The sequence below is a fragment of the Biomphalaria glabrata genome, chromosome 5 (genome assembly GCF_947242115.1).
Source record: "Biomphalaria glabrata chromosome 5, xgBioGlab47.1, whole genome shotgun sequence".
In the NCBI taxonomy this organism is placed as follows: domain Eukaryota; kingdom Metazoa; phylum Mollusca; class Gastropoda; family Planorbidae; genus Biomphalaria; species Biomphalaria glabrata.
In genome coordinates, this window is record NC_074715.1 from 24,251,584 (window position 1) to 24,279,049 (window position 27,466).

Here is a 27,466-nt window from a genome sequence, read left to right on the forward strand (position 1 = left end):
ATCAGCCAGCTATGTTCTAGACAGAGTCACTAATGAAACCCATACTATCAGCCAGCTATGTTCTAGACAGAGTCACTAATGAAACCCATACTATCAGCCAGCTATGTTCTAGACAGAGTCACTAATGAAACCCATACTATCAGCCAGCTATGTTCTAGACAGAGTCACTAATGAAACCCATACTATCAGCCAGTTATGTTCTAGACAGTCACTAATGAAACCCATACTATCAGCCAGTTAGGAGAGTTGTCTATTCCTAAATGTCCAAGTAAACATCATTATTAAAATCTACTTACAAATGTCTAAAAACTGCAAAGACAAATATGGCAAGATCGACAACATACAAGACTTACTTAGAGTTATGTTCTGCTTACATATATGTAAATATGTGTTAATGTGTATATTTCTATAGGGTAAGTCAAAACTAATCCACACAAAGCCACCCCCCCTCCTTGTAGCGGTGATGCCCTTGGGCTAAATTTGTTAGTGCATGGGTTAGGAAAGATAACTCCTGTGAGACGCAAACAATTTTTTTTTGGGGGGGGGGGTTTGTGAATCCTCACTAGACATAGTTTCACTTCCTCCGCGACCCACTCCCGTCACAAAGTGGGCGAGAGAGGGGGGCGAAGGGTGGATGCAAGGGACGTCACGCAAGATGAATGCGTCTTCAATGAATGTCTTCCCCTCGTTGTCTGCCCTGGCTGTACCAAATAGATCAGATCAGAGCTAGCCAGGTTTCAGGTGGATTAATATCTGCATTGTGTTTTGCTGGGAAATAGCCACAGGACTTTTTTTCCCCTTACCTCCCTTTGTTTGCTGGACTTCTACAACTAGCTCGTTATATGAAATGGTCATCTTAGTGGACATTACTGGCACGTAGATGTACTCAGAGGTAAATACATACGTACTAGCCTGTAGATGTACTCAGAGGTAAATACATACGTACTAGCATGTAGATGTACTCAGAGGTAAATACATACATACTAGCATGTAGATGTACTCAGAGGTAAATACCTACGTACTAGAATGTAGATGTACTCAGAGGTAAATACATACGTACTAGCCTGTAGATGTACTCAGAGGTAAATACATACGTACTAGAATGTAGATGTACTCAGAGGTAAATACATACGTACTGGCCTGTAGATGTACTCAGAGGTAAATACATACGTACTAGCATGTAGATGTACTCAGAGGTAAATACATACATACTAGCATGTAGATGTACTCAGAGGTAAATACATACGTACTAGCATGTAGGTGTACTCAGAGGTAAATACATACATACTAGCATGTAGATGTACCCAGAGGTAAATACATACGTACTAGCATGTAGATGTACTCAAAGGTAGAAAACCAAAAGTTGAATGGATTTGGATTTTAGATTTTATGGCACATCGGCACAATTTAGTCCATGTTGTGCCCGCAACAAAAAGTTGATTGACGTGTGATCTATGAATACATATCATATTAAACTCAGTGCCAGATTTACAGCAGATCAGACTTGACGCAGCCTCGCATATAAGGGAGATCTTAACGAACTCAAAAGTAAATTGTTCTCTACTTTATTGTTATTGAATGCATTTGTATTAAATATATATATATATATATATATTGCTCTCCACTTACAAACATCCAGCCCTGATTATACTAGCTCTAGATCACAGACCTATCTTATCTTATATAATACAGATGTTACTTCAAAAAAGAAGATGATTACGTTCTGCGCGTCATGCATTCAGTCATGCATATTAACCAATGACCTAAATTCTGCCAAGTCACTGGTTTTCCTAGCTAGCTCAGGCAACCCATTCCATGCTCTACTAGCGCTAGGGAAGAAGGAGCATTTGTACAAATTTGTCCTAGTATATGGAACGAGGAATGTGCCTTTATCTTTGTGTCTTTATGAGTACCTATATATATATATCATATCTTGACTGGACATGGAGATCTTTTAACACTACAAAAAAGTCGTGAAAAACTTTTTAAAAAGCTGAAACAAGGCGTTGTTTTGTAAAGTAATTATAAGAAGTAAAGTGTTTTTTTTTTCAACCCTAACCTATGTAACATATAATTTAATGTTTAGATCTAGATCTAGTAATTAAACATCGAAAACCCATTTATAAATTAAAATGGTTTAATTTAAAAAAATTATTAATAATAATGAATAGCGCGCGGCCTATGAAAGTGCGGTGCCCACTGCGGTGTTCTGTGAGGCATGAATAGCGCGCGGCCTATGAAAGTGCGGTGCCCACTGCGGTACTCTGTGAGGCATGAATAGCGCGCGGCCTATGAAAGTGCGGTGCCCACTGCGGTGTTCTGTGAGGCATGAATAGCGCGCGGCCTATGAAAGTGCGGTGCCCACTGCGGTACTCTGTGAGGCATGAATAGCGCGCGGCCTATGAAAGTGCGGTGCCCACTGCGGTGTTCTGTGAGGCATGAATAGCGCGCGGCCTATGAAAGTGCGGTGCCCACTGCGGTACTCTGTGAGGCATGAATATGTGTTTCTCAAACTATTGGAATAATTAATTAGAAGGCCACCCGTGTTAATTAACCTCTCTTAAAAAATAAACAATGTGTTCCGCTAAATACTCTGAAGATGAGAAGTGTTCCGCTAAATACTCAGAAGATGAGAAGTGTTCCGCTAAATACTCTGAAGATGAGAAGTGTTCCGCTAAATACTCAGAAGATGAGAAGTGTTCCGCTAAATACTCAGAAGATGAGAAGTGTTCCGCTAAATACTCAGAAGATGAGAAGTGTTCCGCTAAATACTCAGAAGATGAGAAGTGTTCCGCTAAATACTCAGAAGATGAGAAGTGTTCCGCTAAATACTCTGAAGATGAGAAGTGTTCCGCTAAATACTCAGAAGATGAGAAGTGTTCCGCTAAATACTCAGAAGATGAGAAGTGTTCCGTTAAGGAAAAACTTTGGGAAACACAGGATTTAAAAAAAACACCTTCAGGATAGAAGACTTTCAATGAAAGTAGCAATTATGTATAATACACTGAACCATAATCATCATATCCAAAAACAAAATCTAATAAAGTAGGCTACTCAGAAAGGCACAAAGATAAAGTCACATTTCTTGTTCAATATGCTAAGACAAATTTGCACAAATGCTCCTTCTTCCCTAGTGCTATTAGAGCATGGAATGGGCTACCTGAACATGCATGATTATATTGACCTAGGAACACGTAATCATCTTCTCTTTTGAAATAACGTCTGTATTTTATAAGATATGATAAGATAAGGGCGCTAAATAGAACATCAGTGTTACCAACTAGATAGAAAATGTGATTCTGCAAGACTAAAAAGTGCAAACAAACTATACATTTAAAGACACATAGTTTACCAACACTTTCTTTATTCTATACACCGCAGGTACCAAAAGTCTATTTGAAGTTCATGTTGTTTTTGTCCGCTATAGATGAACATCTCTATAAACATCGATTACATTTTATAAAAGCAGACACAACAAACAAAATATGACATACAGACACATGACAAGCACATGTAATATGACAGACAGACACATGACAAGCACATGAAATATGACAGATAGACACATGACAAGCACATGAAATATGACAGACAGACACATGACAAGCACATGAAATATGACAGACAGACACATGACAAGCACATGAAATATGACAGACAGACACATGACAAGCACACGTAAATATGACATACAGACACATGACAATCACACGTAAATATGACAGACAGACACATGACAAGCACATGAAATATGACAGACAGACACATGACAAGCACATGAAATATGACAGACAGACACATGACAAGCACATGAAATATGACAGACAGACACATGACAAGCACATGAAATATGACAGACAGACACATGACAAGCATATGTAAAACACCCACAGAAATTACATGCTTACACACAAATCAGACACACAAATCCCACACACAAATCACACACTGTTTTTGCACTACATTTGAGAGGTAAATACGTGTTGGTATATTTAGAAGTTCACCTAATCAATCAATATCCAATTGATTACAGGGGTAATCTAGAAGAACCAACAGAAATCCTTTTAAAAAGAATAATTTAATTTTCGAGTTGAAATCATTTCAAGAATCCATTTCTTCTTTCTGATGCTGATGCTGATGCTGTTATTTCTCATTCTCATTCTTGAAAGTCATCAATATTGCGAGTCTTTCCAGTAAGCTTGCACTGTCTTCTATTCAAGTCCAACTCATTTCTACAGAAGACGTGATAGGCGGTTCGAACCCTGCCATCCTCCACCATCCTGTGGGAAGATGAGACCAGGATGTAATAATCCTCAAATCTGAAGGAACATCCGTAACATGTAAAACGTATAACAAAGTAAGACGGACCACAAATTGACCCAAACATCTATGCATTTATTCAGCTCTTTATTAAATACAAAGAAACATTTGAGTCGAGTGCGCAGGAATTCCCGCTGGAGCCTCTTCAAAATACAAATCACAACACACGCACATCAGACACAACACGCACACACAATATAGTTACAAAACATCTCAACCTAAGTTATTTACACAGCAAAAGTCATGCACAGACACACAACACATACACGTCACACAGAAACACACACACACACTCCCAATGCCTACAAAGGCATCATAAGCACATGGTCATCTACGGACACTACTCTGGAAACAAAGATTTCACATATTGATCTAGACATGACCTATCCTTGCCTAGGTCTACCAATCTACACATTTAGAAAACACATGCATGATGTATCGTACGCTTGCTTATGCTTGACAGTCCAAAAGTGTTGCCAACGCTAGAAGCAAGATCTCCCAATAGTTTGCCTTTCAAAACGACTGTAGATCTGAACATCCTTCTCATTGCGCATGTACTAAAAGAGCTGATGTTTATTAGCATTCTTTCCTTCAAACTATTTGGATCTGACCGTGCACTTGGAAGTCGACAAAACTTGTTTTTGTTTGTCAAACCTAATGAATATCTTCGCATGTCCTGGGATCGTCACGTGACTGGGCCTTTTTTTTTCCTCAACAGGTGAAAATCATAATTCTCTTTGTTCTCTTCCCCACACACACATACACACACACACACACATCTTGTAACACACAAACATGCATCTAGCAAATGTAGCATACTTTTCACTGTTTTTGTTCCAATAAAGAAATCTATGTCTTGTGTAGCTAGTCTGCTATCCAGGTCAGTGATTGAGAGTCCAGGTAGAGGTCAATAAGGACAGTTCTCTTTCGCTCTTTCCTTTCCTAAATCCAAGAGAGATAACCCCCAACTGTTGTTGTCTACTAAAAAGTAATGCACTCCTTGAGTACAAGGTAGTCGGTAATCTGCGCAGTTAGTTTGGAGGTGAGGCCTTGGATAGGGGGGGGGGGTGGAGTATGTATATGCATCCGTTAAGTCGGTCTCTACCTCGAGAGTTCAAGTTACTTGTCATCCTGTGACATTTGACAGACGTTTAAAGATAGTTCAGCAGTATTTAGGGAATACTTTGAACTATGAAATCTAAAGAGGGACACTACAGAACTGTGAGCATGTCGGAACTAATTTGATGTTAGAACACTTTTAATAACAAGAAAATGAAATCCAAAATCTATATCATGTCTATATCATATCTATATCATGTCTATATCATGTCTATATCATGTCTATATCATGTCTATATGAATACAAAGTCTTTGACTACAAAAGTTGGATCAGCGAGATGAATAAAACTCAGCTGTCATGTATGTTTGCGTTTATTAAACATCCGGAAATGAGAGGTACAGAGAGATATTGAGAGAGAGAGAGAGAGAGAGAGAGAGATAATAAGAGAGAGATTAAGAGAGAGAGAGAGAGAGAGAGAGATTAAGAGAGAGAGAGAGAGACAGAGAGAATGGAAATATTTATTTTTGCTTGATTGCAGATGAGAATTATTCTTAGAACTCTTTATAGATTTGTGGCTGCACACGACACTGACTGTGAGTTACATCACTGGTTGAACCCGAGCCTTAAGTGACGCAAAGTTCTTTTTTTATTTAATTAATTTGTTACCATCCAATCGTTTATAAATTAGAAAGAAACAAATAGTTTCTTTTTAGCGTTACCTGAAAGGGGAATAGCCCCTATTAGTTTTATGAGGTTTGTCTGTCCGTCCGCCTGTCCCGTTTCTGTGGCATTTTACGTCTCTTTTTCCTTTGCAACTTATCGTTTGACTAAAGAGGTATATCCTTAATACACAGCTGCGGTCACAGGTTGGGCATCTGTAATCAATAGGCGCCGTTGCATTTTCACCCTTCTTTCTACTACTGTCTGCAATCCGGGACCCTACCTTTATGCTCGCACTCCATGTATCTATCCAGTGCCACTTTTCCCCTGTCCCGTTTAGATATCAAAATCTAGAAAGATATTAAAAATCCGATATCGCGATAGTTGAGATCTTTCAAAGTTCTAAAGTAAAGGCATTTCTGAAAGCGAAAGGTTTTTACAAATATTCAGTATTACTAGTTTAAAAAGAACCAAACAAACGCTTAAGTAAGGCTTTTGTTGGTATATTTTTAACACATTATACGAACAGTATTCTTTTTTTTTTCTAAATGTTATTAAAAATTGGTAAATCAAGTTTTCTCTTTGTCATACAAGCTACTTACATTTGAAACAAAATGTTTAATTTGACTTTAAAAGGGAAAGAAGAGATTGTCCCTTCACCAGCCATTCAATTAATTAGATAATCCTTCAACGACATCAGTTAGACCAGGTTAACATTGAACTAAATCTCCATAACTATCAGTTCATTGAATGTTCTTCCAACGATTGTCCAACTGACCATGTGAAGTTTGGATGGCATTCGTAAGACTTCTCTTCAGTTCAGTGCTGAGTGATTTCTTTGTGGTACAGTTTAAGACAGTGATGCCCTAAATACGGCTCGCGGGCCAGATCCGGCCCACGACGTACTTCAATCCGGCCCGCCGAAACGTCGGCACAAATTATAGAAAATCCCCCCCCCCCTTTAAACAAAATGTTCAACATGTATCTTTACCTACGTTAAGGCTCTCATTTTTAGCGGCCCCCGAAAGGGGAAAAGACGCTATTAGTTTTGTGCGAAATGTCTGTCCGTCCGTCCCGTTTAGATCTCGTAAACTAGAAAAGATATTGAAAATCGGACATCACAATATTTTAGACCATTCAAAGTTCTGATGCAACGGCTACTTTTTTTTCTGAAAGCGAAAAATCTAATTTTTAAAATCAGTTATGCAAGCACTTTTTAAAGAGAGAAAGCTAATTAGTATGCATTACAAGTTAGACCTAATTTAAAAAGAATAGTAATCTTGTTAACTTCATTTTTGTGAACTTTTTTTTATTGCGGAAATTCCTAACAAAAGGAAATAAATCTTACAATATTGAGAAAAAAAAAAAAAAAAAGAGGATTCGAATAAGAGATTGAGCCTTTTCAAAACAATTAGATCAATTATAAGACATCAGTTAGGCCAGGAGAGGCGCGGTGGCTGAGCGGTAAAGCGCTTGGCTTCCGAACCGAGGGTCCCGGGTTCGAATCCTGGTGAAGACTGGGATTTTCACCTTTGGAATCTTTGGGCGCCTCTGAGTCCACTCAGCTCTAATGGGTACCTGATATTAGTTGGGGAAGAGTAACGGCGGTTAACCGTAGGCCACAAAAACAGATGAACTTTACATCATCTGCCCTATAGACCACAAGGTCTGAAAGGTGAACTAGTTAGGCCAGATTCACATTTAACTTTACATTCACTTTCACCTATCCTTTGATCTGCGGGACCGTTGGGGCACTACACAAGTTCTGTTAACCTTCTTTCTCCATTCTTATCTCTCATTTGTCTAGAATATAATTTCATTCGGATGTTCTTTCTGAAAATATTGAAGCCTGCCTGGGTAGACCACTTCGGGGGCCGATTTTGAGTTTGTGTTTCCACACAAACTGTCTTTTGTAACCTTGTTTTTCTAATGGATTACTACCAAGGCATTTAAGATTTGTGCGTTCATGAAATAGGACTATAGAATCTACTAGGAAAAGTGAGCAGATCTTTACTTTTTGTAGACCATGATACCATTGCTATCCAACATGTTTGTTTTTATAAAGGAAGTGTAGCTGTTTTTAAATAAACAAGAATAACAAAACATAAACAAAACTTACGCCATTTTTTGAAGTGTAAAGAGAAAATTCAAATCTCCCAATAATTCAATGTAAGTACTAGATCCTTGGGTTTGAAATAAAATAGTTTCAGGTCAATTTCATTAAGTTTTTGTATCTTTTCCATCATGTGGACCGCGAAACTAGTGTTGGAAATTAAGATGGTCCGCAGATTGAATTAGGTTGGGCATCACTGGTTTGAGACATTTTCTTCTGAACAGCGCATCTTTCATGCTCTGCACACTCACTGGTTTAGTCCAATTAGTCCAATAAGTCCAATAAGTCCAATAAGTTCAATAAGTCCAATTAGTCCAATTAGTCCAATAAGTCCAATTAGTCCAATAACTCCAATAAGTCCAATAAGTCCAATAAGTCCAATTAGTCCAATAAGTCCAATAAGTCCAATTAGTCCAATAAGTCCAATAAGTCCAATAAGTCCAATAAGTCCAATAAGTCCAATTAGTCCAATAAGTCCAATAAGTCCAATAAGTCCAATTAGTCCAATAACTCCAATAAGTCCAATTAGTCCAATAAGTCCAATAAGTCCAATAATTCCAATAATTCCAATAAGTCCAATTAGTCCAATTAGTCCAATAAGTCCAATAAGTCCAATAAGTCCAATTAGTCCAATAAGTCCAATTAGTCCAATTAGTCCAATAAGTCCAATAAGTCCAATAATTCCAATAATTCCAATAAGTCCAATAAGTCCAATAAGTCCAATAATTCCAATAATTCCAATAAGTCCAATAAGTCCAATAAGTCCAATAAGTCCAATTAGTCCAATAAGTCCAATAAGTCCAATAAGTCCAATTAGTCCAATAACTCCAATTAGTCCAATAAGTCCAATCTCTTTTGTGAACCTGGGGGGGGGGGGGGGGGGGGGGTATTTGGGAGAAGATTTTCATAATGCATTTAGACGCTCATCAAACACAACTCAGCTCGATTCAAACTAGAGCCCCCTCGATAGATCTTCAAGCATCTTCTTTAAGTATAGCACTCAGCCACACATTCCCAATATTGAGATCTTGTAAGAGATTCACTAGCTATATTTCTATATTAAACATTTCCTTCTTGAGTTTGAATGACAGGATCAAGTTTGTGTGAAATTAAAATTAGAATACCTTATAAATTGAATATCCTGTCATTATGCTGTTTGAATTAATGAGATCACAAGCTATTTATGTTGAACAATTCATTCATTTTAACCATACAACAAAATCGATGAGATCCGACGCATTTTTTTTTTAAAGTTGGAGTTTGTTGAAAGTGATTCAACACGACAGGTCATCAAGGCATTCAATTGAACAATGAAAGAATTGAAACAGGGCCAATCTGAAAAAGTAAACAAAAAAATACATTATTAGTCTTTGTTTTACCAAACACTTTCATATCGGTAATTGTAACTTATGTTCTGGATTGAAGGTTGAACTCAAGTTATGTTCTAGATTGAGGGTTGAACTCAAGATGTTTAAGTTCTAGATTGAAGGTTGAACTCAATTGTCTACGTTTTGTCTTAAGTCCTGATGATTGAACTGTATTGATCAATAATGGAACAATTTCCACTTAAGTACACACAAACGTGAAGTTCTAAAATAAAACATTCAAAAAATATTTTTAAAAATAAGAAGACAATATCTCCATTATTAAATTTCTAATATAATACAAATAATAACAAACACGATTTTTTTTTTATCAATTCGGGTAACTGACCCGTAACACCTTTAGCTGCTTACGCATTTTTCGTTTCGGACAGTGAGTAAGGTTTACTTTTACAATTATCTATTGGTTTGTTCATTATATGGGCATCTAGATCTAACACTAGAGCTAAGGTTCTGATTTAGAACTCCTAATCTAGAATCTAGATGTAATCTATATAAGATTTAAGTAAAACTATAAAATTGAAGCAACTTTAAATGCACTCAGTTATTGCATAATTACGATAATACTGCTGACTGGGCCATGTTGGCTATATAGATATGTCGCCAGTCAAATTTTTTTTTTAATTTGTAAAAGTATAACAGTCAAACTAGAGTTGTCCCCTGTGTGGCCAAGGAACTAGTCATTCTTTTCTCAGCCATATACGTCAACTGCTAAATTTCTAGGGAAATCGTTGGGTGGCACTTGTGAGATCAACTGTCCAGGTTCCTGGATCCAGGTTTCTGAAGGATCCATGAAATGATGAATTTCTGACTTGAAAAGAGGTGTTTTACAAAAATTGAGAACCATCAAGTTTTACGATCAACCTTTGACTTTGAAAAGAACTGCAAAGGAAAAAAAAAAACAGGAATCGTTTCAAACACATAATTAGACTTAGGCCTTAGGTTTATATATATATTAATGTATGAAGACTTGAATTAAAACAATGCATTCCACCTTGACATTCAAACAATGCATTCCACCTTGACATTCAAACAATGCATTCCACCTTGACATTCAAACAATGCATTCCACCTTGACATTCAAACAATGCATTCCACCTTGACATTCAAACAATGCATTCCACCTTGACATTCAAACAATGCATTCCACCTTGACATTCAAACAATGCATTCCACCTTGACATTCAAACAATGCATTCACCTTGACATTCAAACAATGCATTCCACCTTGACATTCAAACAATGCATTCCACCTTGACATTCAAACAATGCATTCCACCTTGACATTCAAACAATGCATTCACCTTGACATTCAAACAATGCATTCCACCTTGACATTCAAACAATGCATTCCACCTTGAAATTCAAACAATGCATTCCACCTTGACATTCAAACAATGCATTCCACCTTGACATTCAAACAATGCATTCCACCTTGAAATTCAAACAATGCATTCCACCTTGACATTCAAACAATGCATTCCACCTTGACATTCAAACAATGCATTCCACCTTGACATTCAAACAATGCATTCCACCTTGACATTCAAACAATGCATTCCACCTTGAAATTAAAACAAAAACAAAAGCCGTACAATCGAGAAGAATCAGGGATCGTATCAATTGGTGCAGCCAGCTGATGTTTTGCTAGTTCAACCATGACGGAGGAGAATACATTCCTCCCTGAATGCTTCAATAGATCAAATTCATCTCGGAACGAATTTGTTAACAAAAAAAAAACAACAACAAAAAAACAGTAATCAAGAACTGTAAGACGAAGAAAAACACATATATATATGCAAGTGCGGCTGAAGTGCAAGCTTTGTGAGAGATATTTTTAAGACTTTGGAAAAAATTTAAAAAACAGACATCTAAAAGTATATCTAAGTACAGCCAGCTTTAAAATGTGCTTTTCAATCAAGTCTACATGATGTCGAGAAACCAGGCTGCCTGGGGTTGAATCATTTACCATTTTTTAAAAGTATGTTGTTTAACAAATATAATTCTGGCATTATGTAAACATTAGCTTCCTGGCCAAAGCATTAGCTTTCATGTTTGTTGTTCATTTGGTCTGAATGTTGTCACCTGTTTTTAGACATATTGATTACGTATGTTATTTAGAGGATGTGTTGAGAGGAATGTAATCAATCATTGATCATCTTCGTATGAGAAAAACATAGACAGATGTATATGTGTGTCTCAATCGTATATGCGTGTTTCTCAGCGTGATTGTATATTCTGACGTCTGATGAGAACGTAGTATACCATCTGGGAAACATTTGAGAACACCTGAAGTCTGGTGTGTTGGACTGCTGACACATCGTGCATTTTATTTGTTTCATTTGAAAGGATTATTTGGGTTTTAGAGGTGACAGAAAAATAAATAACATGAAAACATTTGTCTAACCAGTAGAGTATTTCTTCTTTTATTTATTGTGTTGCGTTCATCAAACATTTTAATTGCTACACAATTGGCTACTTTAACAAATATTGCTGAGAGAGTGCATTTTAGTCTGATAAATCACGTGACTAACTGGTCGTTCTGTCGTCTCACTGACCCCGAGACAGGTTCGAACCCTTCTCGCTTTCATCAGTAGTGAAAGAACTAGTTGGAAAACCAACTGGACCATTACTTTATCTTCTATAGCCACCCTGTCCTTGTTCACAATAATAAACACCAATATATGTATTGCAGATAACCAGGGGCGGACTGGGTGTCAAAATTGGCCCAGGCATTTCTATAAAATTCGGCCCACAAATTCTCTATCATGTGATGGGCATCCATTTCTAGGTGTATCGGTCCTTAAAAATCATTGTTATTAAGTTTGATAATGTATCAATATGCATGCATACAGTGAACTCTATATCTTAATAAGCAATATGGCGTCTTTTTAAATCAGCAATGTAGGCCCTAAAAAGATGAAGCCTACTAGTAGCACTGTCTACATTCTACATTTTACTTTTCGGAAAATGTGTTAGATTAAAATAGTATTACACTGCAATGTCTGTGAAATATTTTTTAACAAGACGCTCAGAGGGCCTTTTATAAAAATAATAAGAAGAATATTATAAAACCTTTAACAACTTCATATGTGCCATAATGACTTCGATCAGGCCTTTTCGGTGGCCCTACCGGCCCATTTGGGTACCGGCCCACCGGGCATTTGCCCAAATGCCCATATAGCCAGTCCGCCCCTGCAGATAACATTGTAGCTGATTAGGTCAAGGAACATTTGTTTGCGTTAGACGATTTCTTGTTCTTTTTAATACATGCTTACAAAATCAAATCCTGATAGTCTTTCTTAGATACCATTTCAATATTTATCAGTTTGTGTTAAGTTAATGCCGGGCTTATTTCTCTCTGAACTAGCTACTTTTCTGACGACCTCCATGAGATTTGTGTTTTAAAAATAAATCTACAGACTTTTGATGAAAAGAAAAACAGAGAAACTAAAAGCTTGCCAAACAGATTACACATTTAATGTCATTATAACCTCAGTAACTTGTCTTGGGAGCAAATCTCTATTGTAGTATGCCCAATGCCACTTTCTCAAAGGAAACGACGTAGTTACTTCTGCTTCGTGTAGTTACAAATAGAAAATGTCTAGAAAAAAATATTTTAGAATATTTGAAATAATAGGCTTACGATAGTCGGTTACATTTTTGTTAATTAGGTTTCGTTTTGGTTTTCAGTTGGACATTCCAGAAGTAGAGAGGTAGTCTGCCTTGCTATATAGGGATAGAATCACATGATACACTATCTAGAGATAGAATCACTTGATACACAATGTAGAGATAGAATCACTTGATACACAATGTAGAGATAGAATCACTTGATACACTATGTAGAGATAGAATCACTTGATACACAATGTAGAGATAGAATCACTTGATACACAATGTAGAGATAGAATCACTTGATACACAATGTAGAGATAGAATCACTTGATACACAATGTAGAGATAGAATCACTTGATACACAATGTAGAGATAGAATCACTTGATACACAATGTAGAGATAGAATCACTTGATACACAATGTAGAGATAAAATCACTTGATACACTATCATTTGATGGACTACAATTTTTAGTTGCTCAGATCACACTACTTTTGTTGACTGTAGTCTCTAAAAATTACAAAACAAAACAAATCCTAAACAATTATAGCATTAATTATAAATCATGACAACTCTATCTTCTAGTATTCCAACAATCGAAGCATTTTAAAACTAAATTTGAATCATTTAAATTGTAATTTTAGAACATACATCTTCTAAACAATAAAGGCATTCTAAACAACAAGAAAGCGAAAGCCAAAGAAATCTATCTTTACACAGGTATTATTGTACTTAGTCGATACCTGATTTGTCTTTAGTCTGTCATGGTTTGAATTATTACAAAGACTTATGACACGACCTTATGTGTAAAGTCCAATGATGACAAAGTCGCAGCCTGAGGCAAAGCTGTCTGTTTTATTTTTAACTTTTTATTGTTCCCAAGAGACGTTCACTTTGATGGCTGTTGTTAGAGGAAGCTAGCTAGCTCTGTAGGCCTAACTGTATAGCTAGCTCTGTAGGCCTAACTGTATAACTAGCTCTGTAGGCCTAACTGTATAGCTAGCTCTGTAGGCCTAACTGTATAACTAGCTCTGTAGGCCTAACTGTATAGCTAGCTCTGTAGGCCTAAGTGTATAGCTAGCTCTGTAGGCCTAAGTGTATAGCTAGCTCTGTAGGCCTAACTGTATAGCTAGCTCTGTAGGCCTAAGTGTATAGCTAGCTCTGTAAGCCTAAGTGTATAGCTAGCTCTGTAGGCCTAAGTGTATAGGGTTTCCTCTCAAATCTTTCTAACCCTTTTGTTGATCAAAATGTAAAGATCTAGTTTTAGAAATCTTTTTGTTTCTGTTCTGTCTGCTTCTATTGTCTTCCACGCTGTCGCTTTTTTTAGCGGCCCCCGTAAGGGGAAAAAGCCGCTATTAGGTTTGTGCAAAATGTCCGTCTGTCCGTCTGTCCGTCTGTCCGTCTGTCACACTCAGATCTCGAAAACTAGAAGAGATATGAAAAATATTATTTCATCATTAAATCCGGCTTGAAAAGTTTAGGTGCAACGGCTACTTTTGGTTTTCTAAAAGCAAACCGTTTAATTTATAAAATTAATTATGCAAGCGATTTTTTCATAAACATACACCAATTCTAAAACAATTACGTAAATGTAAGGGAGGCAATGTTACAATATGCTAACAAAGATGGACAATTTTTGTGTATTTTCAGTATCACTAAGTCAAATATATTTTTAAAATGTACAGGAAATGTTTACAACAAATACAAATAATAGTTAAAGACGTTTTTTCTGGTCAACTAGCTGCTAAAATTAAAAGAAAACATTTCTGTTTGTTTATAAAGGCTAATAATGCACTTTGTATGTAAATATCACGCACATTTTTTTAAATGGACTTTTTATGCAGCGATTTTCGTGCAGTAGCGTAACGTCGCAACATGATCAGGTGCTAAACCAATTCCTTAAACTTTTTTTAAAAATCAGATTTTATTTATTTTTTGTTTAGTGCCCCCATCCGAATAAAAGAAGCTTATTTTTGTGCGTTTTGTCTGTTGGTCGGTCTGTCCGTCACGATTAGATTTAAAAAACTAGAACTCTAAAAGCTATTGAAAATCTGATTTACCCTTTAATGTTCCTCCCATAACATCTCAATAGTTTTAAGTATCTAAAATTGATTGTTCCGGATTTTTTTGTGCAAAACTAATCAACGCCAACAAATGTTTGTTTGCTCTTCTAACTTATATTACATTCAATTTCCATGCTTAAACGTTGCAAAAACACATTATCAATAATATGTTGTTCCGTTTTTTATGTAAATAGCATATTAATGCTAAATCATAATCTCTATACTGACTTATATTTCATTAAGTGTAAAAATGTTCCGGATATTGTTTTATAAAACATGAATTATGCCTAATGATTGTTTGAAATCGCATAAGGCTTTTAAAAAAAGTAATTTACTAGAATTGATTACTGAAAATTACTTTTTAGACACTTAATTTTCTTGTAAAACATAACATAGAAGTTTTGTAATCGATAAAGAAAGTTCCGGATTTTGTTTCTTACAAATCGTCGCCAGAAATGTCCGAATTTATTTAAAAATCTACTAACGCCAAATAATTGTTTGAACTCCCTCTTCTAATTAATAAACAAATAATCTTCTCATTTACGAAATAATGTTTTTACGGATTTTTATGAAAAATATTTTAACTCACTACTCTCTTACAGTACATTTAACTTTCTACCTAAAACATTAAAAAATCTAATTATCGTTAATATTTTGTTCCGATTTTTAAGGAAAACAATCCAAACACCAAAGTAAGGTATGAAAATCTCTCCACGTGGCTGTAGTACATCTAATTTTTATACGAGACCATCCAAAAAATTTAATTAACGGTATTACATTTATCTGAAATTCTCTTTTTCTTTTACTATTTATACAAACATCCGGAACAATCTATTATATAAATTTTTCAATTGTGTTCATACCTAAAAATTATTGCGATGTTTTGAAACGTTAAATAAAGGTTAATCAATTTTTAATAACTTTTAGTTGTTTTTTTATATCAAGATAACGGACAGACCGACTGACAGACAAAACGCAAAAACAATGTGGCTTTGATCCTTTTTAAATAATATCTATTAGAACTCAGTGCACCAATGTTTATGAACCCTCGTTAAATATCTCGTGTAAATAAAGACATTTTTTTTTATGGTACCGGTACTAGCCTATTGTGAGGTAATGGAATTTTTTTTCTTTGACGTCATATGAATGGACTCTTTAAATGTAATGTTAAAAGAACGCACTCGGTGCACCAATGTCTATTAACCCTCGAAAAAATTGCTTGTATTAATGAAAACATATTTTAGTCTAACTAAGCCGTGTGACGTAGTGTTTTTTTTTCCTTTGACGTCACATGGAATGAATTCTTTAAATGAAATGCTAAAAGAACGCACTCGGTGCACCAATGTCTATGAACACTCGAGAAATGGCTCGTGTTGATAAAGGTGATTTTTAGTCTAGCTAGGCCTTGTGACGTAGTGTTTTTTTTTTCCTTTGACGTCATATGGAATGAATTCTTTAAATGAAATGCTAAAAGAACGCACTCGGTGCACCAATGTCTATGAACACTCGATAAAAGGCTCGTAATGATGAAGGCGATTTTTATTCTAGCTAGGCCGTGTGACGTAGTGTTTTTTTTCCTTTGACGTCATATGGAATGAATTCTTTAAATGAAATGCTTAAAGAACGCACTCGGTGCACCAAAGTCTATGAACACTCGATAAATGGCTCTTATAGATGAAGGCGATTTTTAGTCTAGCTAGGCCGTGTGACGTAGTGTTTTTTTTTTCCCTCTGACGTTATATGGAATTAATTCTTCAAATGAAATGAAAAAAGAACTCGGTATAGTAATGTTTATTAAGCCTCGTTATGTGACTCGCGTTTAAAAAAGGAATGATATCTTGATTTAGATCTAATCTAGATTTTTTAAACTAGATCTAGATTTTTATTACAGTATATCTAGATCTGGATTTATATTCTAATTAAAATTATTTTAGAGTCTAGATCTAGAATTTCTAGATCTAGTTTAGACTAAAATAGACTAGATTAAGATGTAGAATTTCAATTTCTAAACTTAAAGTGTAAAAAAAAAAGTGTAGATTTTCATTTCCAAACGTTTTGATCAATATTGTAATGTTTTAATATACTAAAACTAATCTACTATTTTTTTATTAAATTTAAATTTAAATTTACGGCAAATGAATCTTTGAAACATTATTACTTTTGACCATCGGATGGCTGCCTGGTCGTGCGGTTTGCGCGCTGGACTGTCGTTCAGATTTATGGATGGCCCAGGGTTCAAACCCTGCCCGCTCCCATCCCCCGTCGTCCTGCGGGAGGTTTGGACTAGGAAGTAATTATCTTCAACTCTGAAGGAACATCCGAAACGTGTAAAACATTTTACATCAAAATTAAATCACCTCTTGAATATTATTTGCGAATATGCAGATCCGACAGGGATCCGACTTCGACGGGGGCCGCCTCTGAGTTTGTGTAACACAAACTCTCTTTGTAATCTTGTTTTCTCTCATTCTTTAACTCGTTCTCTGTGCATGTTTTGGTGAGTAACGTTTTTAGTCTTTTAAATTATCTTTCTCTCTCTCTCTCTCTTTTTCTCTTTCTCTTTTTCTTTCTCTCTCTCTTTCTTTTTCTCTCATTCTTTCTTTCTCTCTCTCCTTTTCTTTTTTTTTCTCTCCTTTTCTTTTTCTCTCTCATTCTTTCTCTCTGTCTCTCTTTCTTTCTCTATTTCCTTCTTTCTCTCTCTCATTCATTCTTTCTTTCTTTCTCTCTATCTGTCTCTCTTTTCATTCTCTCTTACTCTCGAAGTATTTCTACATGTTTCTCTCTGTCTATCTCAGAGTTACTAACATATACCTGACTATCTCCTCCTTGACACTGTCTTCATTAAAAGTCGTATAAACTTCGTCGGAAAAGTGTCAAGAACTTTTAAAAAAAGTGACCGGGTCTGATCACCCACAAATCTCATTGGTGGGACGCTGTTATCTCTATCTTAACGATCATCTAACGGAATCTAACGCCTGGGCCAAAGTGCCACTCTGTATCACCTGGTTTCCACATTTCAGATCCGAGAATGGCAAAGAGCATTATGTCGTGGTTCAAATTAGACACACACACACAAAAAGAACTCTTCCCAGATTAGAAATCACGGGCTTGTTCCTTTCTAGGTGTTTCCCAATAAGCTAATAGTGGGTACCAGTAGCGGCCTTAGGTGGGGCAAGTGGGGCAACAGCCCCAGGCCCCACGCGGCCGCGCCTGAGGGGGGGGGGCCCGATCGGAGAATTTATTGTCACCAACTTCGAAAACCAAATCAGTTTTCATAAACTAGGACTTGTTACTCAATATTTTACCAGTATATTTATGATATTTTTGGTTTCCAAATACCGTTCAGTTTTGGTAAAGACAGCATCTAATGACCTCTAAGAGGCTTTCATCGTTGAACAGTTCACACTAAAAACACGAAGGTGGCAGCAACCAATCCAAATCGTTTATTTCGTATTGAAACATCGACGTCCAAATGGATTTTATTAGGAAAATGCGTAGTGAGAACGTTTCAACTACTCTGTGAAGTATGAATGTTGTAGATGAAAGAGTCATTTATAACATTTGCAGTAACATAAATGCAACTTTTGAAAAATTGTTTTTTTTTTAAATGAAAGTTAATAAACAAATATATAGTATTTTCTTGCCTTTGCTTTCAGTTTATTTGCTTCTGTTAATGCAGAGCAATTACAATACAGTATATAATGTACTTACGTAATGTAGCTACGTCATGTTCTATTATTTGTAGCCAAAATAAGGCTCACAGCTTAGAGGCGGACATAGTGTATCGTTATTGTTACAGCGTTAGAGACAGATGAGCCCGTTAGGGGATGATTTTACGGTATATATGACTATATAAATAGTCTACCCTTACCGCTAGGGCCCCCACACATGACTCTCGCCCAGGGCCCCGCGCACGCCCCTTTTGGGTACGATGTTGTTTAAGATGAAATGCAATATATTTGATGAATTAGCAAGTAACAAAAGAGTGTTTTGTATGACAATTACTCATTTAAGAATCTGAAGACTTTTCGTATGAGCGATTATAATAATTTTAATAACTAATGAATATAAGATTTTTTATTAAAAAAAAGGAAAATTTGTAACCCGCAGCCGTTCCTCTCCCCCCACAAAAAAAAAGTTCTGGTTAAGCTAATGTATAAATAAATGCACTCAGAGTATATCAAATACTAATGCTAGGCCTATTATAGATCCAGACAGACAAGACGCTTCGCAAACTGTTTCTGGGCGTCTATTTACTGAATGAACTCTTCAATGTGGAAACAAGATTTTCAAGACCACATATAACGTAAGAAAATAATATTTAAAGAAAAAAAGAGTTTTCCCAGTGTGACCAAATAGCTGCAAACTCTTTTGACTAAAATATACATCGAATGTCAAATTTCTAGGAAAATCGGTAGAGCCGTTTTCGAGAACCGTGTCCGCTCATCCATGAAAATTGCAAGCTGAATAGAGGAATTGTAAACATCAATATTTGTCCCTACATTTGATTAAATTCATCAAATTAGTTTTAACGTTAAAGTTTACAAAGGAGGGCGGGGGGGGGGGGGGGTGAAATGAATTTTTCGCTAAAGGAAATTGTCTGTAGTACACACATCTTTTGTGCCGGATAGACAACGTTCCGTGATGTCGTTTCCCCCAAGAGATCTCCACCTTTACCCGCTCCTCCAGTGCAGTACAAGCTCTACAGTGCCGCCATCTGGAGGAATAGCTGGCTTGATTTATCTCCCTTTCTTGGTGTTATTGTATATAGAGTCAAATAGGAGAACTAGCCGCTCCAAGTGCAGTCAAGGGGAGGCTATAACAAAGTTATAGACCTTAGAGAGCACGTAACTCTGATAACTACGGAACTGTAGAGATAATGTTCTAATACTTGGGGGGGGGGGGGGGAACAGATTAATAAGTTCACGAACATTTTAGGTTCTTTGCTTGTAGAAATAAAAAATGGCACATGCTTTATGAAGAAATAAATCATGGATTCATCTATGTATTTATTTATGTAGGATTTGTTTGACATTTTATTACATATATCTATATCAGAACTTACATCAGCGCATGCTTAGACACATGTAAGAAAATGAAACAGAGAGTGAGAGAATGTGTTTAAGAATGTATGAGAGAGATTGTGTGTGTGAGAGAGAGAGAGAGAGAGAGAGAAAGTTTGTCTTCATGTAAACTACCACTGCAGGTTTGTGGAGCCCATCTTTCTAGTCTGAGTTCTTGTAAACTACCACTGCAGGTTTGTGGAGCCCATCCTTCTAGTCTAAGTTCTTGTACACTACCACTGCAGGTTTGTGGAGCCCATCCTTCTAGTCTAAGTTCTTGTACACTACCACTGCAGGTTTGTGGAGCCCATCCTTCTAGTCTGAGTTCTTGTAAACTACCACTGCAGGTTTGTGGAACCCATCCTTCTAGTCTGAGTTCTTGTAAACTACCACTGCAGGTTTGTGGAACCCATCCTTCTAGTCTGAGTTCTTGTAAACTACCACTGCAGGTTTGTGGAGCCCATCCTTCTAGTCTAAGTTCTTGTAAACTACCACTGCAGGTTTATGGAACCCATCCTTCTAGTCTAAGTTCTTGTAAACTACCACTGCAGGTTTATGGAACCCATCCTTCTAGTCTAAGTTCTTGTAAACTACCACTGCAGGTTTATGGAGCCCATCTTTCTAGTCTAAGTTCTTGTAAACTACCACTGCAGGTTTATGGAACCCATCCTTCTAGTCTAAGTTCTTGTAAACTACCACTGCAGGTTTATGGAACCCATCCTTCTAGTCTAAGTTCTTGTAAACTACCACTGCAAGTCTGTAGATAATTTATTCCAATTCTTTCGTGCACGTGTCTGTGGAGATGATGAAAGAATGATTGATAGTTGAGTTTACCCATGTGTGACGTCAAAGAATGATTGATAGTTGAGTTTACCCATGTGTGACGTCAAAGAATAAGTGTATATATATATATATATATATATCATAATTAATAATTAATCATAATTATCTCATATTTAATATGTCTTTCAAAAAACAACTAAATCATGGTGAGCGGCAAGTGACATCGAAACAGCCCAGCCCAGCCCAGGGGGGTGTATCTGGGAAACAATTTCCATGCTCTCCCTTGGTCGTTGTGCTGTTGACCTCTACATCGTCTGCTCTATAGATCTCTACTTCTGAAAGGGTGCATAACTTCTTTTTTTTTTTTTGTTTACTTTAAGCGCTAAGCAGATTCTGTAAAATGGTCATTTGAATTCGTTGTTTCTGTGATATATAAGCTCGATAGATCTCAAGCAATAGTGGCTGGTATCAAGTCGTAAGTTCCTCTTTGCTCTCCAGTGCACCAGTTTACTTCATCTTTACATACCAATTAGTCCGCTGGAATTTATTAAGGTCCACTTTATGCATAGATATTTAGGTATATAGGCATAGTTACAATGATGCGGGAGTATGCGCTTAGACAAATGTCTTAATAGAAAAAAAACAACAATGAATTGGATCTCTGGGTAATTTGAAATCAAGTATCGTCTCAACGATGTGGTCTCGACACGAACAGAATACGTTCGTCTCCCATCTACTCCAATGCGGGCATGAAGCCATGATACAAAGTGTTCAACTTAGCGTCATGATTTAAACAGCGGTCGTATTGTTTTGGAATGGGCTCTGTTGCTTGTTTTGGAATGGGCTCTGTTGCTTGTTTTGGAATGGGCTCTGTTGCTTGTTTTGGAATGGGCTCTGTTGCTTGTTTTGGAATGGGCTCTGTTGCTTGTTTTGGAATGGGCTCTGTTGCTTGTTTTGGAATGGGCTCTGTTGCTTGTTTTGGAATGGGCTCTGTTGCTTGTTTTGGAATGGGCTCTGTTGCTTGTTTTGGAATGGGCTCTGTTGCTTGTTTTGGAATGGGCTCTGTTGCTTGTTTTGGAATGGGCTCTGTTGCTTGTTTTGGAATGGGCTCTGTTGCTTGTTTTGGAATGGGCTCTGTTGCTTGTTTTGGAATGGGCTCTGTTGCTTGTTTTGGAATGGGCTCTGTTGCTTGTTTTGGAATGGGCTCTGTTGCTTGTTTTGGAATGGGCTCTGTTGCTTGTTTGGAATGGGTTCTGTTGCTTGTTTTGGAATGGGTTCTGTTGCTTGTTTTGGAATGGGCTCTGTTGCTTGTTTTGGAATGGGCTCTGTTGCTTGTTTTGGAATGGGCTCTGTTGCTTGTTTTGGAATGGGCTCTGTTGCTTGTTTTGGAATGGGCTCTGTTGCTTGTTTGGAATGGGCTCTGTTGCTTGTTTTGGTTTTGGAATGGGCTCTGTTGCTTGTTTTGGTTTTGGAATGGGCTCTGTTGCTTGTTTTGGAATGGGCTCTGTTGCTTGTTTTGGAATGGGCTCTGTTGCTTGTTTTGGAATGGGCTCTGTTGCTTGTTTTGGAATGGGCTCTGTTGCTTGTTTGGAATGGGCTCTGTTGCTTGTTTTGGTTTTGGAATGGGCTCTGTTGCTTGTTTTGGAATGGGTTCTGTTGCTTGTTTTGGAATGGGCTCTGTTGCTTGTTTTGGAATGGGCTCTGTTGCTTGTTTTGGAATGGGCTCTGTTGCTTGTTTTTGGTTTTGGAATGGGCTCTGTTGCTTGTTTTGGTTTTGGAATGGGCTCTGTTGCTTGTTTTGGTTTTGGAATGGGCTCTGTTGCTTGTTTTTGGTTTTGGAATGGGCTCTGTTGCTTGTTTTTGGTTTTGGAATGGGCTCTGTTGCTTGTTTTTGGTTTTGGAATGGGCTCTGTTGCTTGTTTTTGGTTTTGGAATGGGCTCTGTTGCTTGTTTTGGTTTTGGAATGGGCTCTGTTGCTTGTTTTGGAATGGGCTCTGTTGCTTGTTTTGGAATGGGCTCTGTTGCTTGTTTTGGTATGGGCTGTGTTGCTCGTTTTGGAATGGGCTCCAACCTAAATTAATATAATAACACTCCGTATAAGCTTTGGTCTTTTCTTTAAGTATTTGTATAGTATTATTTAGATTTTTATTATTTGAGAGATTAGAGAGGTGGCCGGGATAAAAAAAAAATGGTTTTAAATCTAACGTTCATTAATTGTTAAGAGAAACACAATCGCTCAATAAGGAGATATTATCTTTTTTAAAAACGTATTTTTTGAAAGTGTTTCTTGTGAAGTGTAAAGATGTCAACTACTGGGCTAGCGATTTAGTTTGGGGCTGCACAAATGTCTGTTGGTCATTGGGGGGGGGGGAGAGAAAGAGAGAGAGAGAGAGAGAGAGAGAGAGAGAGAGATTGACATAGATACTGACACAGATATATTGACATAATGATAGAACGATAGAATGACAGAAAGTAAGGGAGAGAAAGAAGAGACTCAGGTAAAGGGAGGGAACAGCTAAAGAAAGAAAACTCAATCAAAACATTCGCGTGCTTCTCTGTGTATGTGTGTGTGTGTGTGTGTGTCCTGTGGCTAAATGGACAAATGTCCACCCTAATTAGTTCAACAAAGATTTGCCATAAACTTAGTTGGACGTCTCGCTTTGAAATCTCGTCACAACCTCATAGTATTGTTCGCCTAGATCTAGTACAAATTTCATTACATGACTGATCCAAACTATTTGAAACGATTTTATGAAGGTTACAGTTTTTGGTTTTTTTTTCGTCTTGGGACTTCCAAATGAATGTCATCTTTTTTTACATTAAATATTAAATATTACGCCACTGCCATGTAATTTTGTTATTCGCTTAGTGTCATAAATACCAGACAGCATTGGTCTAGAATCTAGATGATGTTATAGATTGTTGCACAGAAAGCACGACGTGAGGCGATATGAATTGAAGGTTTGTCACTTGTTCATTATCTTGCCGATAAACAACGGTATTATTCAATAAAAGAGTCTTAATAATTATTGTTTTTTAATTTTACTTATATACTGTACCAATTGGAATATAGACATATATTTATTAAGTCCATTTTCTCATGATGTCGAATGTCAAAATGCAGGGACCCCTAAAAAGGACCCACCCCCCGGTACCGCCAAAAGCATAGCTTCGCCAATGTAACAAAGAGAAAGTTTCTTGTTTCATTATCAACACCAGGTTATTGCATAAGACACTTTATGCATAGCTGCACTTTTATCGATTATGTAATAACTATTGTAGTCTGCTTCTTGTCGTCTGGTTCGGTTTGTTGAGTCCTATGTCTGCCTTCATCGTCTGCTCAGCTCTCAAAAAGAAAATTGTAGAGGGAATTTCAGTTCTTTCAACTTGTGTCCGACATTTTGTTCTTATATAAGTAATAAATATATGGAAAGTGGATCTTAGAAAATAATTTATTTATTTTGACCTTTTCTTGTAACGATGTCATATAATTATTATGTCATGGAAATAAATTCACTTTCAGCTTTAGAGAACTAAAATCCAATGAAAGTGTCTGTAATCGTTTGTTGGGTTATTTTTTATTCCAGATTGTAAGCTTTTCATGGGTGGACGAACATTGGGTGGACACGGATTTCGAAAATGGTTCTTACGATTTTCTTAGAAATTTAACAGTTTTGGAAAAAGAATTAATAACTTATTTTCTACAAGGTGAAAACTTTGGTTTGACCGTTATAAACTAATTCTCGCATTTACCTCAAATGTTTGTTTGCATTTAAAATATTCTTCAGCGGATATTCCCGCCCTCGACTCCAATGTTTCTTTGTATTCAGTCAAGAGTTGACTCAATAAATAGACATTGATGTACATTGAACACAGGCTAAACTGTCATAGAAGAAATTGATTGTGCAAAACTCACTGAAAAGACTCCCTGCCAATATTAAAGAACTACAAAAAAAATAAATATGCCCAACCTGTGTATCAAGGATTGGCCTCTTTAGTCACACAAGAAATTGCAAAGAGAAAAGATCGTCTCTCGAGACGTAAAATGCCACTGAAAGAAAAAAATAAATAGAATGAGAAATTCTAGACCACCGTCAGGAGAAATGGATTTTGTGAATCTTTTCTTTCATTGAACTTACTTTCAAGAGGAACTAAACGAGTTTATTCATACTCTTTTAAACTCAAGATTGTTTCATAAGCTACTGGTGCTTGACAAAATATAGAAATATTAATGTGTCGTGGAACATTTACAAATAAACGATGGTAGAGTAAAAAGGAACAAACAAACACAAAGTCCAGATCTAGGAGCTTACTTGGCCCGCTTTAGGGAACAATTACACAAAGTCCAGATCTAGGAGCTTACATGGCCCGCTTTAGGGAACAATTACACTAAGTCCAGATCTAGGAGCTTACATGGCCCGCTTTAGGGAACAATTACACAACCAAATACTGACTTTGAAAGAATATTTAGATCTATAATTCTTACGGTGTGTGTGTGTGCACATTTAATTTAATAAAAAGAAAAAGAAGTTTTATAAATTGAGGGCGTAATTGTCAAACTGTAGAAGTGGGGATTGGACACGAAAATAGATTTAGATTTGTAAGCCTCACTTCAAAAAAAAAAAAAAAGGGGGGGGGGGGGCTCCATATTTTAATAGTTAATTTAAAATAAAAAAAAACAGCAATGAATATATATGTATATTAAATATTTGAAATCTGCGAAATGATATTAATTTTACAAGTATTCTAATTTCTTTGTCACAAATATGAAATACTTTTAGAATTTTTCAAATGAAAAGCGTATTTGTATTAAAGCATGAAGAAAGTTAGGGCCGCCACATAAATCCTATTTAGGTCCTTCACTTTATAAACTCAGGAGGACCTGACACCTACACTCTCCATACAAAACAGTAGGCCTACATATGTAACACACACACAGACATTACTCTGACTCCACATAGACTATTACTTCCACTTACACCTAAATGAGCAGTTCAAGCCGGCAGCGCTCGGGCTACACAAGTGTTCGGTGCTGAATGTATCAAACTGTAAGGAAGAATGGAACAGTCCCAGAGTCCTGTCTGTTCATTAGAGTCGAACAGCTTCTGTCTGGAACTCGTCATTCTATGATATGTGTGTCTTCTTTCTGGAAGAACGAATTGCAATTTCCGGTCGTTAAGTAAAGAATCCCAACAAGTGAAAGTGCATGCATTCAGTTCAGCAGTTTAAAATTAAATCGTTCAAATTGGGTTCACAATGTGCAAAATAATAAAAGCGATGGTAAAGAAATTAGAAAGGAAAAAACAAAATCTCTCACTTTAACACACAAGAACTCTCTCACGAACACAAGTACTCCCCGCTACTTTTAGTCACAAACTTCCCGCTACTTTTTAGTCACAAGTACTCCCCGCTACGTTTTAGTCACAAGTACTCCCTCAAATATCTAAAAGTGATTTCTACTTCTATTGAGTGTGTACACCTTGATGAAGCAACCCCTCGTCCCCCACCTCTCGCCGGTCCTACTGATACTTAACCTTCAATACTAAATCTATGTCTCGACATCGCTTTCCTAATGTGTTTACACGTTCCGAGTATACGAGTTTGATGGGGTCCCATTTAAGCTTCAGTCTCTGGCAAGGCGCAGCCCTGACGTAAACCCGGCCCTGTATTTCATTCTCCTAACAGTGTTTTTACTTGAAACCTTATTTTAGCACAATTGCAAGGATTGGAGAAAATAAACGCCATGGAGATTGCATGAACACATTATCAGTAGGATGAGTGGGACCGTTTTCTTTGAATGATAGCCGCCCAATTAATAAGAAACAAAAATAACAAGGAAAATAAATTTTAAAGTATTGAGATTCTCTGTAATGGGTAAAAGTAAAACAAAGTGACTTTATGTTATCAAATATTTATTCGTCCTTAAATACTTACCTGAAGTGATAACTGGAATTGTGGTGTATCTCATGGCGTCATATTATCAATATATCTATATAGGTCAGACACCTCTGGCTTATGTTAGTAATGACTGAAGCATTGCGTTATGTTTATAGTCAAATAAATGGATCGTCCAATGGCGAGATACATTGAGTTTAATATTGAAACATATTTTTTACAAATTATACTTTAAAATATTTTTTTTTACAGACTATACTGCTTAATAAAAGACACTTAAATCAGACAATATCATGTGGCGGGTTAGAACAGAGTCAATGTTGTCTTGTTGAATGAGATTCTATTTATCGTTAAGGAAATGTCTTCTAGAACACTAAGATTTATCAATGTTGTGGATAAGCTGCTATTAAAAAAATACTATCTTTGTCTTTAATTTACCTAATGCTTTTTACTAGGATGTATCATGGGGCGATATAGTTGATAATTGGCTTTGAAATGTGATGAAGTG

The 27,466-nt window shown here is 36.6% G+C and overlaps 3 protein-coding genes across 4 annotated transcripts in view; 1 reads left to right on the forward strand and 2 right to left on the reverse strand.

The window, feature by feature from the left end:
• Positions 1-641: 641 nt before the first annotated feature.
• The window catches only part of LOC106063426 (uncharacterized), a 93,551-nt gene continuing 66,726 nt past the window's right edge, over positions 642-27,466 (forward strand). For both annotated transcript variants that reach the window (XM_056029544.1, XM_056029545.1), the window contains exon 1: positions 642-892. The gene's annotated coding sequence lies outside the window, so the exon portion shown is untranslated. The remainder of the gene's footprint in view (positions 893-27,466) is intronic.
• Positions 8,401-9,893, reverse strand: LOC129926308 (acetylcholinesterase collagenic tail peptide-like). The gene is made up of 2 exons (XM_056029618.1): positions 9,890-9,893; positions 8,401-8,978 (listed from the first exon to the last, which is right to left on the reverse strand). Exons 1-2 carry the CDS (start codon positions 9,891-9,893, stop codon positions 8,401-8,403), a joined length of 582 nt encoding a protein of 193 aa, XP_055885593.1.
• LOC129926309 (serine/arginine repetitive matrix protein 5-like) lies at positions 10,227-27,031 on the reverse strand. The gene is given in 4 exon segments (XM_056029619.1): positions 10,227-10,346; positions 17,825-17,938; positions 21,885-23,263; positions 26,998-27,031. Coding segments are annotated over 4 exon segments (1,647 nt in total).